Source organism: Triticum urartu, chromosome 1A (genome assembly GCF_056163025.1).
Source record: "Triticum urartu cultivar PI428250 chromosome 1A, HENAU_Tu73, whole genome shotgun sequence".
Lineage (NCBI taxonomy): Eukaryota > Viridiplantae > Streptophyta > Magnoliopsida > Poales > Poaceae > Triticum > Triticum urartu.
Window position 1 is genome coordinate 33,624,782 of NC_141873.1, and position 18,873 is coordinate 33,643,654.

Here is an 18,873-nt window from a genome sequence, read left to right on the forward strand (position 1 = left end):
GATGCCTAATTCTCTTTGACTCTGAGTGGTTAGGGCTTTATCCTCACAAGGAATTCTCTCTCAAAGGCTTCGAGATGGGTTGCTTTCAAAAGACAAAAGCCGTACTCTGAATCTGAGCAGCCAACCGTTTATGGTTGTAGGGGGTGGGCTATTTATAGCCACTTGACAACCCGACCTGATTTGTCCGAAATGACCCTGGGTCACTAAGGAACTGACACGTGTTCCAACGGTCAGATTTCAAACTCACACGGCAACTTTACTTGGGCTTCAAGCAAAGCTGACTTGCCCGACTCTGGACAAGATTCGCTCTCAAAGTCTTCACTCGAAGAGATAGGTTTTGTTTAAGCATCACTTCAGTCATTCTGACTGGTTCTCTTGGACCCCACTTAACAGTACGGTGGTTCCTATGACTCAACACAGAAGAAAGAGAACTACGAAAGATCTAAGTCTTCGAGCTCCATAAGTTTCATGGGGTGTCTTCTCTTGTCATAGTCTTCAATGTGAATATCTTCATATACCACCTTTGACTTCAATGTCTTCATACATTTTTAGGGGTCATCTCTGGTAGGAAAACCGAATCAATGAGGGACTTCTACCTGTGTTATCCTGCAATTCTTATAAACACATTAGTCCCTCAACTAGGTTTGTCGTCAATACTCCAAAACCAACTAGGGGTGGCATAGATGCACTTACATGGAGTACTTGGATGGAGATGATTCTCGACCACAACGACCGGATGAGGAGTCAAACCCGCCAGGCTTCCGCTACTGCGACTTAACCACGGCCGGCGCGCCGTTCCACAGTCACAGTTTCTACCGGCGCACCACGCCGCCTGAGTTGCTGCGTCAAGACGCCGCCCTGGTCCGGCCTACCCTCGCTGCGAGTTTTTTGGTCAAATCCGCCGCCGCCCACGCCCGCGGACTTGCCTTCCTCTGCTCAGAGCCGCCGTAGCTCGAGCCACGCCTTGAACCGCCCTGCTGCTGTGGCTTTGACCCGAAGCTGCACCTCGAGCTGTCCCTCTGCTATTTGCCTCGCTGCGCACCTCCGCACTGCGCCGCCTTGTCGGCTCGTACCCTGAACGCAGCCACACGCCGGTCAGCTGCCCGGCTAGCTCCGCCCGGTTTGAGTATGAAGGTGAGCAAACACAGCAAGGTACGATTTCAAACTGTCGTCTTCAAATCACCGCTTCTGTCGAGTCCCGCCAGGTCAAACCGGCCTCTACGGCCAAAGCTTCCTCGGACACGGGCTGGCTCCGCTGCTGTACTAAGCCGGCTCCGCCGCTGCCTCGGCCGCGGCAGTGTTCCGCCGTCTGATGTGCGCGCCGCTCCGACCGCAAGCTGGCTCCGAGTCACCGTCGATGCCGGCTGCCACTCCAACCCGCTGCGGCAGCGGACGCACTTCGTCAACCCGCCTGAAACACGCTTCCGAGCCGCCCTGCTGCTCTAAACCGCGGTTGCAAGCTCCGCCTTTATTGTTATGACCCGCCGTGGCCAGGGCCTGACCCGCTTTTGCCGGACGAACTCGCCGGTACACCAGATTGTGCTGCCCAAGCCGTTTTTGCCATAAGCCCTGATTGTTTATTCTATGCTACGGCCTTCAACCAGAATTACCGTTGCCATTGACCTACTGGCGTGTCTCCGTTGCTGCCTTGTATCTTAAACCGGTTACAAGCTGCCTCGCCGGTGCCCTTCGGCTGCTTGGTTCTTTGCCTTCGGAGTGATTTGAAGTCAGCAGTTGCACTGAGATAATTTTGGTAAAGATGCCTGCCATGCTGCGGTGCCCCAGCTATCTGAAGGTGTCCCAGTGTTCCATGCTACAAGTGATAGAAAGCAAAGCTACAAATATCTCCAGTTTTCACTTTGACGGTGGACAAGTACAGCTATTTCTTGGACTTTAAGGATTAGTTAAATTCACCGGATCAAAACGGCCCACGCCAGTACACTACTGTGGCATGTCTTGCTGCGCCCACTGTTTCCTTAGAGCATCTCCAACAGCCGCGCTAAACTAGCGCCGCGCCGCAAATTAGGCCGTTTTAGCGCGCGCGCAATGCGGCGGGTCGCTCCAGCTGGCGCGCAAAAACGACGCGCGCGCAAAAATGACGCGCGCGCTATAACGGGTTGGGCGCGCGGTTGAAAACACTTACCCGCGCTGCGTATTTCGGGCGCCAGCTACAGCGCGCGGCACACTCGAGCGCTCGCGCCGCACTCTCTCCTCTCCTCGTCCTACGCCCCGCGCGCGCCGGCGCCCTGCCACCCACCCATGGACGCGCACAACGGTGCCCCGCTCACCCCGCTGTACAGCCGCGACCCTCCCCCCCCCCCCCCGCCGCCGCCACCGCCGCCGGCGGAAACCCTAGCGCGGGAAGCGCTGGCGTCGCCACCGCCGGAGCTCCGCCGAGCGCCGGCATCGCGCGCAGCCTCTTCTTGCCGCCGCGGATGACCACGGCGCAGGGTGGCGTCGCGCCGGCGCTGTCCCGTGCCACCGCCGCCCCGTCGAAGAAGGTCCCCAATGCGGCGCGGACGAAGAAGGGCAAAACATCCGTGAAGAAAAACAAGGCGGCGGACGGCTCCGGCACCACGAAGGCGAGGGGAAAGAAGCTTGCAGGGTGTTCGACGGCCGTAGCGGCTACCGAAGCGCCGGCGAGCTCCCTCGTTGAGCCAGCTGCCGACGCGCACCACGTGTTCGACGAAATGCCCCCAAGGTGAAAAAATTTCTAACTTTTCTTTTCTTCTTATTTTTTCAATGCATCATCATCACATATAGATAGCTTATTTGCATTGTTCAAAAAACTTTGTAGTCTGAATGATGATGCATACATGTCCACTATGGGTGTTGGGTCCAACAATTCGCATTGGTCTTAAACCAATGATATCCATTTCGAAGACCATGAGTTTGAGGTGGACGAGGAGGGTGAGGGAATTGTCGAGGCGCCGAAAGGAAGAGCGGGCAATTACTCAACCAACGATGACAAGTTACTATGCCATACTTATTTGCAAGTGTCGAGGGATCCATCCATTGGAGGTGATCAAAGTAGAGACGCGTATTGGGGGCGAATGAAAGAACACTTTGATGCTCACAACTTGAGTGGAATTGACCGCTCCGAGAGATCACTTCGGTCCCGATGGTCGACAATCAACTCGGATTGTCAAAAGTGGGCGGCCGTACAAAAGGCAGTTGACTAGATTAACCCAAGTGGCGCAAATGAGGATGATCGAGTAAGTGGCATCTCATATATGTTCATCATACTTGTTTTTGGTGACCGAAGTGCTAACTTGTTTTGTTTTTCTTGTAGTACAACATTGCACAAAACTTGTTCAAAGAAGAACAAGGACAACCAAGAAGGGGAAGATCAAGAAAGGCAGGGTCTTTACCTTGCCTCATTGCTATGAAGTGTTAAAGGATGATGAGAAATGGAAGAAGCGTGATGGTTTGGAGGATTTGCATTTGAGCAACAAACGGAAGCGAGCAATTGAGATGAATGATGATGAGGAGGAGGATGATGCATCAAGTGATGACGGCAAGAGAAGCCCCACACCCAACTCGGTTTCATACTCGAAGCCAAAACGACCGGATGGGTGCAAGAAAGACAAAACCGAAAAGAAGAAGAGGAAAGGAGATGATGAGCTCAAAAATGCTATGGAAGCTATTGTGAAGGCAAGGGTCAAAGCCAATGAGGTGAGAAAAATGGCAAGGAACCAAGATACCGTGGCCGAGGAGAGGAGGTTGGCGGCCGAGGAGAGAAGGGTGGCGGCCGAGGAGAGAAAGGTGGCTTTGGAGGAGAGGAAAGTGAGCAACGAGGAGCGAGCTATGTTGTTGGAATGGGAGAAGCACTTGTTCTTCTTGGACACATCTAACCTCAATGCGGCGCAAAAAAGTATGTCAATCTTGCCCAACAAGAAGTCTTGATCCAAAAAAGAGCCTTGGTTCGTGCAATGGGTGGCGGTGGCCTCGGCGCCATGGGTGGCGATGGCCTCGGCGCCATGGGAGGCATGGGTGGCTTCGGAGCCATGGGAGGCATGGGTGCACATCCGGCCGCCATGGGAGTCATGGGTGCACCTTCGGCCGCCATGGGAGGCATGGGTGGCTTTGGAGCACCCTCCGACGCTATGGCCGCCATGGGAGGCATGAGTTTTGCTTCTCTCATGGGAGGCATGGGTGCACCTCCGGCCGCCATGGGTGCAATGTCTTTCGATGTGCCTTCTCACACACATTCCCATGAAGATGCCGTTGAAGATCTTGCCAACACCATCGGAGCTTCACATGATGCGGTGCATGATGCGGTGCGTGATGAGGAGAGAGAGGAAGATTCATCTTCGGAGGCGGAAGAGTCGTCTTCGGAAGATGAGAACGAAGACGAAGACGAGGAAGATGAAGATTGATATGTCTTTCCATGTCTTAAACTTTAGTTTGCATTTGAACTTGGTTGGATGAACTTGTAGGCATGATTTTGAACTTGTGGGCATGAATTTTTATTCATCAACTTGTTTATGTCAAATTTCACATGTTCATTTTTGTCCAAAATATCATATATGCAAAATGCCCGGCGAGTCACGCGCGCTGTATTTTTGCGCTCTGCTGAAGCGGCGCGCACGCTGCATTATAACGCGGCTGCTGAAGCCAGCGCAGGCGGGCGCGCAAAACCAGCCGCAGCACGCGCGGTAAACAGGTTTTTTGCGCGTGGCGCTTAGTGCGGCTGTTGAAGATGCTCTTGTACAGCGCCATCAAGCTGTCGTCGACAGGTCACCGGTTTATTGCTGCTGCTTCGCCGGGCCATACCCGCGCCTGCTCTGGTTGGCTTACACTTCGAGCGCCCGCCGGTTGCCTGCCGAACCGGGTTAAACCGGCCCCCGCCTCTGCGCCATGGCTCACCTCGTCGAACCACCTCTGAGCCGCTTCAAGCTACTGCATCACTTGGACCCGCAGTGCACAAATCGCCGTCGAACCGCATCTTCAACGGCGGGTCAAACACTCTCATGACAGCCCCGTGCAAAGAAAAGGAAAAGGCAGAAACAGATAAGAGAGAAGAAGTGGAGAACCTGCTACGTGCATGGATTATGCGGCGAGAGTGCTAATCACATGCATATAATATTCACTTTCCATGCACCTACAGTATCTTCACACAGGTTTCAACCTGCAACTTGATAGTATCCAGCGACGTGGGTGCTCAGTGATACATTAGACGTGCATCTGTCCGGTTATTTTTTATCCAAGCACGTTCAGCATTCGTGATTATCCGACAAAAAATACCAGGTGCTATCTTGTCTATTTATTTTTAGTGCATATTGTTTTTATCAAAAAACAATTACTCTGGTCTGTGATTTTTTTTCCAGGACTATTGATTATTATAAAGGTGTCGCACAAGGGGCGTGCATCAACGTTATTTTTGCACTAGCATGTGCTGTTCGACGAGCACGTACGCAGGTCATCGCCCCTGCTACATCAACACGACGCGATTGACTTGCCAGTCCGTGCCGGTTTGCGACGCCGGTGTCGATTTTCCTCGTCCGCACCGGCTTACAATGCTGCGACCGACTCATCTGTCCGAGCTGTCTCTGATGGTGCGGTCGTCTTTGTCGTCCGTCTCTCGCGGCCTGGTCTACATCAACACACTGGGCCGCACCTGTCTGCATGAGCTATTTATTGAGTATGAGCAAATCACTGCTTGGGTAGCCCGGTTTTTCTTCCAATACATTGGAGGCAAATTATCATTCAGCCGCCGTCTGCACTGGATGGATCAAATGAACATGCGCACAAATTGCTGCCACTACAGTTTGGTCAACTTCAAACAGCCAGTTGGAAGGAACCTTTGGCCGAGTTGCTGACATGGCTCATACGGGATCATTTATAACCCGCCGCAGTCACCTCAATCTTCTGTGGATTTACATCGCGTTATTAACACCGATGATATATACCTTCTGCTATGGTCAAGTACGGAGAATCTCAAGACAACTCCTTGAGCCATCTTAAGACTCGGGGGCTACGATGATATGACGTAGCAAGTCTTGCCAATTTCAGCAAATTCAAGTGCCCCAGGATGTTGATGGGAAACCCGGTCCCGGAAGCTACTGTTATATTGATGAAAATTTAAAGGCCGTCAGAAATATTCCGGCTCACAATGATACTTCCGGTTTATAATCCGGTTCAAGGGAAATCTATTCTCCCACAAAGCTCTGAAGCGCTCAAATCCGGTTTTAAAATGTCCGGTTTAAAAAGGAATTAATTTCTCGCAAGTTCGAGTTGAAAGGCCGTCAGAAAATTTCCGGCTGAACATGAAGGTTCCGGTTTGCAATCCGGTTTAAGGGAAATTTATTCTCCCACATAGCTTTGAAGCTCTCAATATCCGGTTCAAAATCCCGGTTCAAGAAGGATTTATCTCTTGCAAAAAGTTAAAGGGTGCGAAAGAGGACCTGCTGCCATGATGCGCGGTTCAAACATGGGTATCATGCCTTATTGGCTTATCATATTATTGATCACTTGGGGGCTTGGTCGTATCCGAACCATAGCTACACCTCTTGATCGGCGCAATGCCACAACATCACTTGGGGGCTTTGGTCGTGTCCGAACCATAGCAACACCTTTTGATAGGCGTAAAGCCACAACATCACTTGGGGACTTGTGGTCACGTCTGAACCATAGTCACGCCTCTTGATCGGCCTAGTGCCACAGCATCACTTGGGGGCTTGGTCGAACCCGAACCATAGCTGCACCTCTTGATCGGCGTAATGCCAATGCATCATTTGGGGACCTGGCTGACTCGAACCATAGCTACGCCTTTTGGGGGGCTTGGTCGTGTCCGACCATGGTAATACCTCTTGATCATCTTAAAGCCTCGATTGCAATGGTTTTATGTTTGCCTTTGCTTGCGTTTTGTTCTCTTTTTTGATGAACATTTTTTGTTGCTTTTTCAAACCGGCATTGTTAATCCGGTTCGACTGTCAATTACAAATTGACGGAACATGATTAAATCATAATCCGGAGACTATCAACCCGGTCTGGTTTCGACTATAAGTCGCCAGTATATGTTTGGATTGCGCCATTGGAATCATGCGCTCATAAATCATTGGATTATATTATTATTCAAATCTTCAAATAGCCAACATGGCTGGATTTTATTATCGTTATCAATAACTAGTATTATGGTTAAGGTTTTCAAAGTCGCTTTAGCGCAATGACTATTATATTATCAATGGATATGATTTATTTTACAATTGAAGGAATAGTCCCAAGTCGCTGCAGGCTTACAACCCGGCACTTGGGGGCTACATTATTCAAGTTAAGATTATATCAAATATGCAAGTCCCATGTCATTGCAAGCATGCACCATGACACTTGGGGGCTAATGCAAAGTCATTTTTATTAGTCTTATTGAAGACCCGACTCATCACATCATAATGAGCCGGCCCTTGGGGGGCTACCAATTGCTCCTGTCAACAAATTCAAGCTACACAAATTTTCATCTATTATTGAGGGATCCACTGCTAAGTTGGTAAAGCACAAAGCTCTCAACCTTGTGGACGTGGGTTCAAGCCCCATGATGGGAGTTACATCGTATAATGTTATTCTCAATGAAGTATATATAAAGTCCCAGCTCAATATTATCTTACTGAGCCGGCCCTTGGGGGCTACGCATTGCTGTTAAAGTTTACATGATCATATTTTGAAAGTCCCTGCTCATTATTTACATAATGACCCGGCCCTTGGGGGCTACACTGGTTGAAGTTTTTTATGAGCATCAGGAAATTACAAGTCCCAGGTTGCTGCAAGCATGACAACCCGGCACTTGGGGGCTACATATGTGGAATACTCAGTTCTGACTGGTGATTGAGATGAACAACTTGGATTTCTTCACGCTGGTGATATTTATATTGAAGCAAGTCTTAAGCTGTTACTACGTTACCTTCTTAAGATTTGAGGGCTACAAGTGATAGGCATATAAGAGGTATATTTTCAAAAGCTAATGTTAACAAATAGTTATGATCCAGTGCCATCAATATTTTTAAACCGGCGAAGTTCTACATTCTTAAACCGGCTGAAGATCAGATGAGTATTTCAAAGACTAATATTTTTGTTAAGCATTGGGAGCTGAGTCAAAGGAGTTATTCTTCACAATATTTCTCTGTGACAAACCAATGTCAGCAAATTGATTATAAAGTTGGCCTATTGACCCGGATTTTCTAGAAGGAAATGACAAGGATTTAAAGAGGATCAGGATCAGTTTAACATGGATAAATCCAAATTAAACTGGGGGCTAATGTCGGGGATATACCCCGCGGTATGACCCGGCCGGAGTTGTAACCCGGCTGGGACTTGGTAAACCGGCGGATGGTAAACCGGCGGAGAGTTAAGACAGAGAGTCAAGACAGATGGCTAAGACAGACGGTAAACCGGCTGGTGGTAAACCGGCAGACAATGTTAAACCGGCGGACAATGTTAAACCGGCGGACAATGTTAAACCGGCAGACAATGTTAAACCGACAGACAATGTTAAACCGGCAAACAATGATAACTGGGTTGTCAGGGGTTATGAAGCCCGAGATGTTATGAAGCCCAAGATGTTAAGAAGCCCATTAAGATAAGTTAGAATAGTTAAGTCTTAAGTCCGAGTTGGACTCTAGATGTAACCCGCCTCTTCAACATATATAAGGAGGGGTAGGGCTCCCCAAAGAGGGACAAGCAAGAAGAAACAATCTTAGGGCTAGACACAAAGAGGAGAGCCGGTTTACGGCGACTCCCTCGTGATGATAATGAGACCTAGCCTCAAACAGCATGTAGGGTTGTTACCGGATGATGTTTCTCGGGGCCCGAAGCTGTCTAAATCCCTGCCTTGTGTTGCGTCTCTCGATTCCGCTCAACCCCTCTCAAGCTACCACATAGATGCGTTGGCCTCACGACTAAGTCCTCACCCTAGGACATCTGCCGTGACAATTCCACGACAACCGGTTTATCTGTTTTATGGTATTTTAGCTAGGAGAGAGGAGTAGGTCCTAAGTATTAAGAACAATTAGTTAGTGTTGATTATATATGACTACAATGTCTTAGACTTGATGGTGATGCTGAGTAGGAGTAGTGACTATGAGTACTATGATGATGATGAGGACGAGTTGTTATTATAACTAGTGACGAAGTTGTTATATGATGTCCCATCATGGACGAAAATGATGATTATGAGGAGTTATATGACAATGATATATTATGATGATAAGTTGTTAATGATATTATGATGATGAGAATTTATTATGTCATTGGGTGAAAGAACCGCCGATTAGTTTCAAATGGGTGGATCCAAAGTGACCATTGGTTACTTTGGATCCATGCACTTGAAACTAATCCAAGGTTCTTTCACCTAGTGATTTAATAACTCATTACGATGTAAAAACAATCTCTAAATTGCTACTGTATGAAAAATTGTATACAGGTATATGAACACGACCTAAAATTCAAAAGAAATGGAATAGGGAATAATAGTAGTAGCGGTTGTTTTCGAAAGCGCTACTAATAATTAGCAGTAGCGATTGACTTGGAAAGCTCTACTACTAAGTAGATATAGCAGTAGCGAGTGCCAGTAGGCGCTACTGCTAAGCATTAGCTGTAGCGCCTTATCAGTAGCGCGCTTACCCGCGCTACTGCTAGGCTTTTCCCTAGTAGTGATAACTCCCTCTACATTAGTTAGCTAGCTAGAGTCACCTCTCCTCCCCAACAACTAGATCTAAAAGCTAGCTATTTAGCCATCCACACTTTCGATCCGTATAGGTAGCGAAAGGCCTCATCATCTGACCGTGCTCTCTCGATCGGTCTCTCTTGGGAGATATATAGGTGAGTAAAAAGTTGTTCATTTCAATAATGGGAATATGTGTGTGAATGAGAATATGTGCGTTTGGGATATGGAGAGATTTGTGCAAGTGACATGCCCCCGAGTTGCTTATATTTGCCGAAATGTCGATTTATTTCCGTTTTGATGAATTTCGAGCAAACTCAGTATGTCCTATTTTTAGGCAAGGTCATGCCAAAATTTTATATGACTTTGAAGCATGCATGCATTTTGTTTATAACCCTTTTGCTTGTTATACCGTGCAGTCGGTCATGAAGGTGAGTGGATGGAACGTGGAGCAATACATGCAATCCGCGGTGATGGACCTGTATATAAATAATCGGACCAGGATTAGATGTCCGTATGCAAGATGCAAAGAAGGAGTCCTTTTGGACCCTTTTGATCGTGGTACTTTGAAGGTGCACCTGCTGATGAATGGTTTCATGGATGGCTATACTCGATGGATAAGTGAAGAAGATGATGATGGTGGGGACGTCCAAATGGCAGGGAATAACGACATGGGGCTAGACGAAGAGATGGCCGATCGACACGAAGACGATGGCGGCGGACATGGCGGTGGGAAAGAGTCTGGAAATGACGGCGGCAGAGAAGATTCCGGACACGGCGAAGAAGAGTCCGGACATGGCGGAGAAGAGGCGGCGGTCATGCCGCAGTCTTCGATGCTACTAAGTGCAGTCGTGCAAGACCCTCATGTTCGAGACCTCCTTCGCAAGAGTACGACTAGCGACAGAGCTTCTTCTAGAGAGGAGGCCAAGCTGGCGCAACGTGAAGCAGACTCGAAGACTCCATTGTATGACGGTTGCGATCCCGAGGTGACCCGCTTGAGTTTCACGCTCGAACTTCTAAAGACGAAGGCCAAAAACAAATGAACAAACAAAAGCCTCGATGAGCATTTGAAGTATCTACATAATAAAGTTCTTCCCGTGGGAAACCCGTGTCCTACTAGTGTCGAGGAGGCCAAGAAAATCGTTTTCCCTTTTGATTTGCCGCACATTAGGTACCACGCATGCATCAATGATTGCATCATTTATCGGGGGGAGCACACAGAAAAAACCAGTTATCCAGTGTGCAATGCTTCTCGATACAAGAAGGTAGGAAAGAAAGCTCCTTAGAAAGTTGTATGGTACTTTCCGATCACTCCCCGTCTGCAGCGGTATTTCATAGATCCTAAGAAAACAAAGCTCATGCGCTGGCACACGGAGAGGAAGAAGCCCGACGATGGAGATGATCCGAAGATGAGACACCTCGTAGATGGTAGCCAGTGGAGAGCATTCAACGCCGTATATGGATTTGCCGCAGAAGATCCAAGGAACATCGTGCTTGGTGCGAGTACCGATGGCATGAATCTGTTTAGAAACCAAAACACCAACCACAACACATGGCCCTGAAGGAAATATTGTTGGAAATATGCCCTAGAGGCAATAATAAATTGGTTATTATTATATTTCCTTGTTCATGATAATCGTTTATTATCCATGCTAGAATTGTATTGATAGGAAACTCAGATACATGTGTGGATACATAGACAACACCATGTCCCTAGTAAGCCTCTACTTGACTGGCTCGTTGATCAATAGATGGTTACGGTTTCCTGACCATGGACATTAGATGTCGTTGATAACGGGATCACATCATTAGGAGAATGATGTGATGGACAAGACCCAATCCTAAGCCTAGCACAAAGATCGTGTAGTTCGTATGCTAAAGCTTTTCAAATGTCAAGTATCATTTCCTTAGACCATGAGATTGTGCAACTCCCGGATACCGTAGGAATACTTTGGGTGTGCCAAACGTCACAACGTAACTGGGTGGCTATAAAGGAACACTACAGGTATCTATGAAAGTGTCTGTTGGGTTGGCACAAATCATACCATCCCGATCGTAGTGATACACATTTTCAGTAAAATGGAACAAGAAAGCAACTTGTTGGAAGTAATACATCTTGATGTGCGCAGTCCAATGAGTGCTGAGGCATGTAGTGGATATCATTATGTTCTTACTTCACAGATGATTTGAGTAGATACTGAGTATATTTACTTGAAGAAACATAAGTCTGAATTATTGAAAGGTTCAAGTAATTTCAGAGTGAAGTTGAACATCATCGTGACAAGAGGATAAAATGTCTATGATATGATCGTAGAGATGAATATCTGAATTACGAGTTTGGCACAGAATTAAGACATTGTGGAAATTGTTTCACAACCAATACAACCTGGAACACCATAGTGTGATGGTGTGTCCGAACATCATAACTGCACCCTATTGGATATGATACATACCATGATGTCTCTTATCGAATTACCACGATAGTTTATGGGTTAGGCATTAGAGACAACCACATTCACTTTAAATAGGGCACCACGTAATTCCGATGAGATGACACCGTATGAACTATGGTTTAGACAAACCTAAGCTGTCATTTCTTAAAAGTTTGGGGCTGCAACGCTTATGTGAAAAAGTTTCAGGCTGATAAGCAGGAACCCAAAGCGGATAAATGCATCTTCATAGGACACCCAAAATAGTTGGGTATACCTCCTATCTCAGATCTGAAAGCAATGAGGGATTGTTTCTAGAATCGGGTCCTTTCTCGAGGAAAAGTTTCTCTTGAAAGAATTCAGTGGGAGGATGGTGGAGACTTGATGAGGTTGTTGAACTGTCTCTTCAACTAGTGTGTGGCAGGGCACAGGGAGTTGTTCCTATGGCACCTACACCAATTGAAGTGGAAGCTTATGATAGTGATCATGAAACTTCAGATCAAGTCACTACCAAACCTCGTGGGATGACAAGGATGCGTACTAATTCAGAGTGGTACATAATCCTGTCTTGGAAGTCATGTTGCTAGACAACAATGAAACTACGAGCTATGGAGAAGCGATGGTGGGCCTGGATTCCAAAATGGCTCGAGGCCATATAATCCGAGAGAGGATCCATATATGAAAACAAAGTGTAGACTTTGGAAGAACTACTTGATGGTCGTAAGGCTTTTAGGTACATATGGATTTTAAAAGGAAGACGGACAATGATGGTAAGTATCACCATTAAGAAAGCTCGACTTGTCGTTAAGATGTTTTCCGACAAGTTCAAGGAGTTGACTACGATGAGACTTTCTCACTCGTAGCGATGCTAAGAGTCTGTTGGAATTATATTAGCGATTACTGCATTATTTATGAAATCTTGCAGACAGGATGCAAATACATTGTTTCCTCGACGATTTTCTTGAGGAAAAGTTGTATGTGATACAACCGGAAGGTTTTGTCAATCCTGAAAGATGCTAACAAGTATGCAAAGCTCCAGCAATCCTTCTAAGGACTGGAGTAAGCATCTCGGAGTTAGAATGTATGCTTTGATGAGATGATCAAAGTTTTTGGGTGTATATAAAGTTTATGAGAAACATGTATTTCCAAAGAAGTGAGTGGGAGCACTATAGAATTTCTGATGAGTATATGTTGTTGACATATTGTTGATCAGAAATGACGTAGAATTTCTGGAAAGCATATAGGGTTGTTTGGAAAGTGTTTTGCAATGGAAAGCCTGGATTAAGCTACTTGAACATCGAGCATCAAGATCTATATGGATAGATCAAAACGCTTAATGGTACTTTCAAATGAGCACATACCTTGACATGATCTTGAAGGTGTTCAAGATGGATCAGTCAAAGAAGGAGTTCTTGCCTGAGTTGTAAGGTATGAAGTTAAGACTTAAAGCTCGACCACGGCAGAAGAAAGAGGAAGGACGAAGGTCGTCCCCTATGCTTTTGTCATAGGCTCCATACGGTATGCCATGCTGAGTACCACACCTGATGTGTGCCTTGCCACATATTTGGCAAGAGGGTACAAAGGTGATCTAGGAATAGATCACCAGATAGCGATCTAAATTATCCTTGGAGGAATAAGGATATGTTTCTCGATTATGGAGGTGATAAAGAGTTCGACGTAAAGAGTTACGTCGATGCAAGCTTAACACCTATCCGGATAGCTCTGAGTAGAGATACCGGATACGTATAATGGAGCAACAATTTAGAATAGCTCCAAGTAGAACAGTTATTTGAAATGGCTCCAAATGTAGCGTAGTAGTTGCATCTACAAGATGACATAGAAATTTGCGAAGTACATACGGATCTGAATGCTGCAGACCCGTTGACTGAAACCTCTCTCACAAGCATAACATGATCAAACCCAGAACTCTTTGGGTGTTAGTCACATGGGGATGTGACCTTGAGTGTTAATCACATATCGATGTGAATTGGATTATTGACTCTAGTGCAAGTGGGAGACTATTGGAAATATGCCCTAGAGGCAATAATAAATTGGTTATTATTATATTTCCTTGTTCATGATAATCGTTTATTATCCATGCTAGAATTGTATTGATAGGAAACTCAGATACATGTGTGGATACATAGACAACACCATGTCCCTAGTAAGCCTCTACTCGACTGGCTCGTTGATCAATAGATGGTTACGGTTTCCTGACCATGGACATTGGATGTCGTTGATAACGGGATCACATCATTAGGAGAATGATGTGATGGACAAGACCCAATCCTAAGCCTAGCACAAAGATCGTGTAGTTCGTATGCTAAAGCTTTTCAAATGTCAAGTATCATTTCCTTAGACCATGAGATTATGCAACTCCCGGATACCGTAGGAATACTTTGGGTGTGCCAAACGTCACAACATAACTGGGTGGCTATAAAGGTACACTACAGGTATCTCCGAAAGTGTCTGTTGGGTTGGCACGAATCGAGACTGGGATTTGTCACTCCGTGTAAACGGAGAGGTATCTCTGGGCCCACTCGGTAGGACATCATCATAATGTGCATAATGTGACCAAGGATTTGATCACGGGATGATGTGTTACGGAACGAGTAAAGAGACTTTCCGGTAACGAGATTGAACAAGGTATCGGGATACCGACGATCGAATCTCGGGAAAGTATCGTACCGCTAGACAAAGGGAATAGTATACGGGATTGATTAAGTCCTTGACATCGTGGTTCATCCGATGAGATCATCGTGGAACATGTGGGAGCCAACATGGGTATCCAGATCCCGCTGTTGGTTATTGACCAGAGAGTTATCTCGGTCATGTCTGCATGGTTCCCGAACCCGTAGGGTCTACACACTTAAGGTTCGATGACGCTAGGGTTATAGGGAATAGATATACGTGGTTACCGAATGTTGTTTGGAGTCCCGGATGAGATCCTGGACGTCACGAGGAGTTCCGGAATGGTCCGGAGGTAAAGATTTATATATGGGAAGTCCTGTTTTGGTCACCGGAAAAGTTTCGGGGTTTATCAGTAACGTACCGGGACCACCGGGAGGGTCCCGGGGGTCCACCAAGTGGGGCCACAAGCCCGGGAGGGCTGCATGGGCCAAGTGTGGGAGGGGACCAGCCCCAGGTGGGCTGGTGCACCCCCCTACAAGGTCCCAAGGCGCCTAAGGGGAGGAGGGGGGCAAACCCTAAGGGCAGCTGGGCCTTAGGGCCCATGCCTGGTGCGCCTCCCTCTCCCCTCCACCTGGCCGCCACCTACATGGGATCTGGGGGCTTCCGCCACCCCTAGGGAGGGAACCCTAGGTGGGGGCGCAGCCCCTCCCCTCCCCCTATATATACTTGAGGTTTGGGCTGCCCAAGACACACGAGTTCCTCTCCTTCTTGGCGCAGCCCTACCCCTCTCCCTCCTCGTCTCTTGCGGTGCTTGGCGAAGCCCTGCTGGAGTACCACGCTACTCCACCACCACCACGCCGTTGTGCTGCTGCTGGATGGAGTCTTCCTCAACCTCTCCCTCTCTCCTTGCTGGATCAAGGCATGGGAGACGACACCGGGCTGTACGTGTGTTGAACGCGGAGGTGCCGTCCGTTCGGCACCAGGATCTCCGGTGATTTGGATCACGACGAGTACGACTCCTTCAACCCCGTTCTCTTGAACGCTTCCGCGTAGCGATCTACAAGGGTATGTAGATGCACTCTCCTTCCCCTCGTTGCTGGTTTCTCCATAGATAGGTCTTGGTGACACGTAGGAAAATTTTGAATTTCTGCTACGTTACCCAACAAATATGCCCTAGAGGCAACAATAAAGTTATTATTTATTTCCTTATATCATGATAAATGTTTATTATTCATGCTAGAATTGTATTAACCAGAAACATAATACATGTGTGAATACATAGACAAACAGAGTGTCACTAGTATGCCTCTACTTGACTAGCTTGTTAATCGAAGATGGTTATGTTTCCTAACCATGAACAAAAGAGTTGTTATTTTATTAACGGGATCACGTCATTAGAAGAATGATGTGATTGACATGACCCATTCCATTAGCTTAGCACCCGATCGTTTAGTATGTTCCTATTGCTTTCTTCATGACTTATACATGTTCCTATGACTATGAGATTATGCAACTCCCGTTTGCCGGAGGAACACTTTGTGTGCTACCAAACGTCACAACGTAATTGGGTGATTATAAAGGAGCTCTACAGGTGTCTCCAAAGGTAAGTGTTGGGTTGGCGTATTTCGAGATTAGGATTTGTCACTCCGATTGTCGGAGAGGTATCTCTGGGCCCTCTCGGTAGTGCACATCACATAAGCCTTTCAAGCATTACAACTAATGAGTTAGTTGCAAGATGATGTATTACGAAACGAGTAAAGAGACTTGCCGGTAACGAGATTGAACTAGGTATTGAGATACCGACGATCGAATCTCGGGCAAGTAACATACCGATGACAAAGGGAACAACGTATGTTGTTATGCGGTCTGACCGATAAAGATCTTCATAGAATATGTGGGAGCCAATATGAGCATCCAGGTTCCGCTATTGGTTATTGACCGGAGACGTGTCTCGGTCATGTCTACATTGTTCTCGAACCTGTAGGGTCCGCACACTTAAGGTTTTGATGAAAGTTATATTATGAGTTTATGCATTTTGATGTACCAAAGTTTGTTCGGAGTCCTGGATGTGATCACGGACATAACGAGGAGTCTCGAAATGGTCGAGACATAAAGATTGATATATTGGAAGCCTATATTTGGATATCGGAAGTGTTCCGGATAAAATCGGGATTTTACCAGAGTACCGGGAGGTTACCGGAACCCCCCGGGAGGTATATGGGCCTTAGTGGGCTTTAGTGGAAGAGAGGAGAGGTGGCCAGGGCTGGGCCGCGCTCCTCTCCCCCCCTAGTCCGAATAGGACAAGGAGAGGGGGGCGGCGCCCCCCCTTCCTTCTCTCTCTCCTCTTTCCCCTCCCGAATACTATTCCAACTAGGAAAGGGGGGAATCCTACTCCCGGTGGGAGTAGGACTCCTCCTGGCGCGCCCTCCTCCTGGTCGGCCGCACCTTCCCCTGCTCCTTCATATACGGGGGCAGGGGGCACCCCTAGACAGAAGTTGATCCAAGTGATCATATTCTTAGCCGTGTGCGGTGCCCCCTTCCACCATAATCCTCGATAATATTGTAGCGGTGCTTAGGCGAAGCCCTGCGACGGTAGTACATCAAGATCGTCACCACGCCGTCGTGCTGACGGAACTCTTCCCCGACACTTTGCTGGATCGGAGTCCGGGGATCGTCATCGAGCTGAACGTGTGCTAGAACTCGGAGGTGCCGTAGTTTCGGTGCTTGATCGGTCGGGCCATGAAGACGTACGACTACATCAACCGCGTTGTGCTAACGCTTCCGCTGTCGGTCTACAAGGGTAGTTTATGTTTTGGCAGAGCTGGAATTGTGTGCTCGTAGTGGCCAGTAGTTTATGTTTTTTTTCAAGTCCTTAGTGCGCTTTTCTTTAGCGAAACACCCTAGATGAAATGTTCTTGTAGCGGCGCCCCCCCCTTCCTTCCCTCTCTCCTCTTTCCCACTTCACGAATCCTATTCCAACTAGGAAAGGGGGGAGGTGGGAGTAGGACTCCTCCTGGCGCGCCCTTCTCCTGGCCGGCCGCACCCCCCCCCCTTGATCCTTTATATACGGAGGCAGGGGGCACCCTAGAGACACAAGTTAATCCACGTGATCATATTCTTAGCCGTGTGAGGTGCCCCCTTCCACCATAATCCTCGATAATATTGTAGCGGTGCTTAGGCGAAGCCCTGCGACGGTAGTACATCAAGATCGTCACCACGCCGTCGTGCTGACGGAACTCTTCCCTGACACTTTGCTGGATCGGAGTCCGGGGATCGTCATCGAGTTGAACGTGTGCTAAAACTCGGAGGTGCCATAGTTTCGGTGCTTGATCGGTCGGGCCGTGAAGACGTACGACTACATCAACCACGTTGTGCTAACGCTTCCGTTGTCGGTCTACAAGGGTACGTAGATCACACTCTCCCCTCTCGTTGCTATGCATCACCATGATCTTGCGTGTGCGTAGGAATTTTTTTGAAATTACTTCGTTCCCCAACAGTGGCATCCGAGCCTAGGTTTTATGTGTTGATGTTATATGCACGAGTAGAACACAAGTGAGTTGTGGGCGATATAAGTCATACTGCTTACCAGCATGTCATACTTTGGTTCGGCGGTATTGTTGGACGAAGCGGCCCGGACCGACATTACGCGTACGCTTACGCGAGACCGGTTCTCCCGACGTGCTTTGCACAAAGGTGGCTAGCGGGTGACAGTTTCTCCAACTTTAGTTGAACCGAGTGTGGCTACGCCCGGTCCTTGCGAAGGTTAAAACAGCACCAACTTGACAAACTATCGTTGTGGTTTTGATGCGTAGGTAAGATTGGTTCTTGCTTAAGCTCATAGCAGCCACGTAAAACTTGCAACAACAAAGTAGAGGACGTCTAACTTGTTTTTGCAGGGCATGTTGTGATGTGATATGGTCAAGACATGATGCTAAATTTTATTGTATGAGATGATCATGTTTTGTAACCGAGTTATCGGCAACTGGCAGGAGCCATATGGTTGTCGCTTTATTGTATGCAATGCAATCGCGCTGTAATGCTTTGCTTTATCACTAAGCGGTAGCGATAGTCGTGGAAGCATAAGATTGGCGAGACGACAACGATGCTACGATGGAGATTAAGGTGTCGCGCCGATGACGATGGTGATCACGACGGTGC

The 18,873-nt window shown here is 47.6% G+C and overlaps 2 protein-coding genes across 3 annotated transcripts in view; both read left to right on the top strand.

Annotated features, from left to right (window-relative positions):
* LOC125531231 (uncharacterized) overlaps positions 1–18,873 on the top strand; it is a 144,188-nt gene that overhangs the window by 74,578 nt on the left and 50,737 nt on the right. The window lies entirely within an intron of this gene.
* LOC147988783 (uncharacterized) lies at positions 9,934–10,698 on the top strand. The gene is made up of 2 exons (XM_087542704.1): positions 9,934–9,975; positions 10,075–10,698. Exons 1-2 carry the CDS (start codon positions 9,934–9,936, stop codon positions 10,696–10,698), a joined length of 666 nt encoding a protein of 221 aa, XP_087398830.1.

What these genes read in the sequence shown, in the direction of transcription:
- LOC147988783 (XM_087542704.1), top strand. Translation starts at nt 9,934, where the DNA reads ATGTCGATTTATTTCCGTTTTGATGAATTTCGAGCAAACTCA. An exon ending in ATGAATTTCGAGCAAACTCA is followed by an intron (nt 9,976 to 10,074) that starts GTATGTCCTATT and finishes TATACCGTGCAG; the next exon opens with TCGGTCATGAAGGTGAGTGG.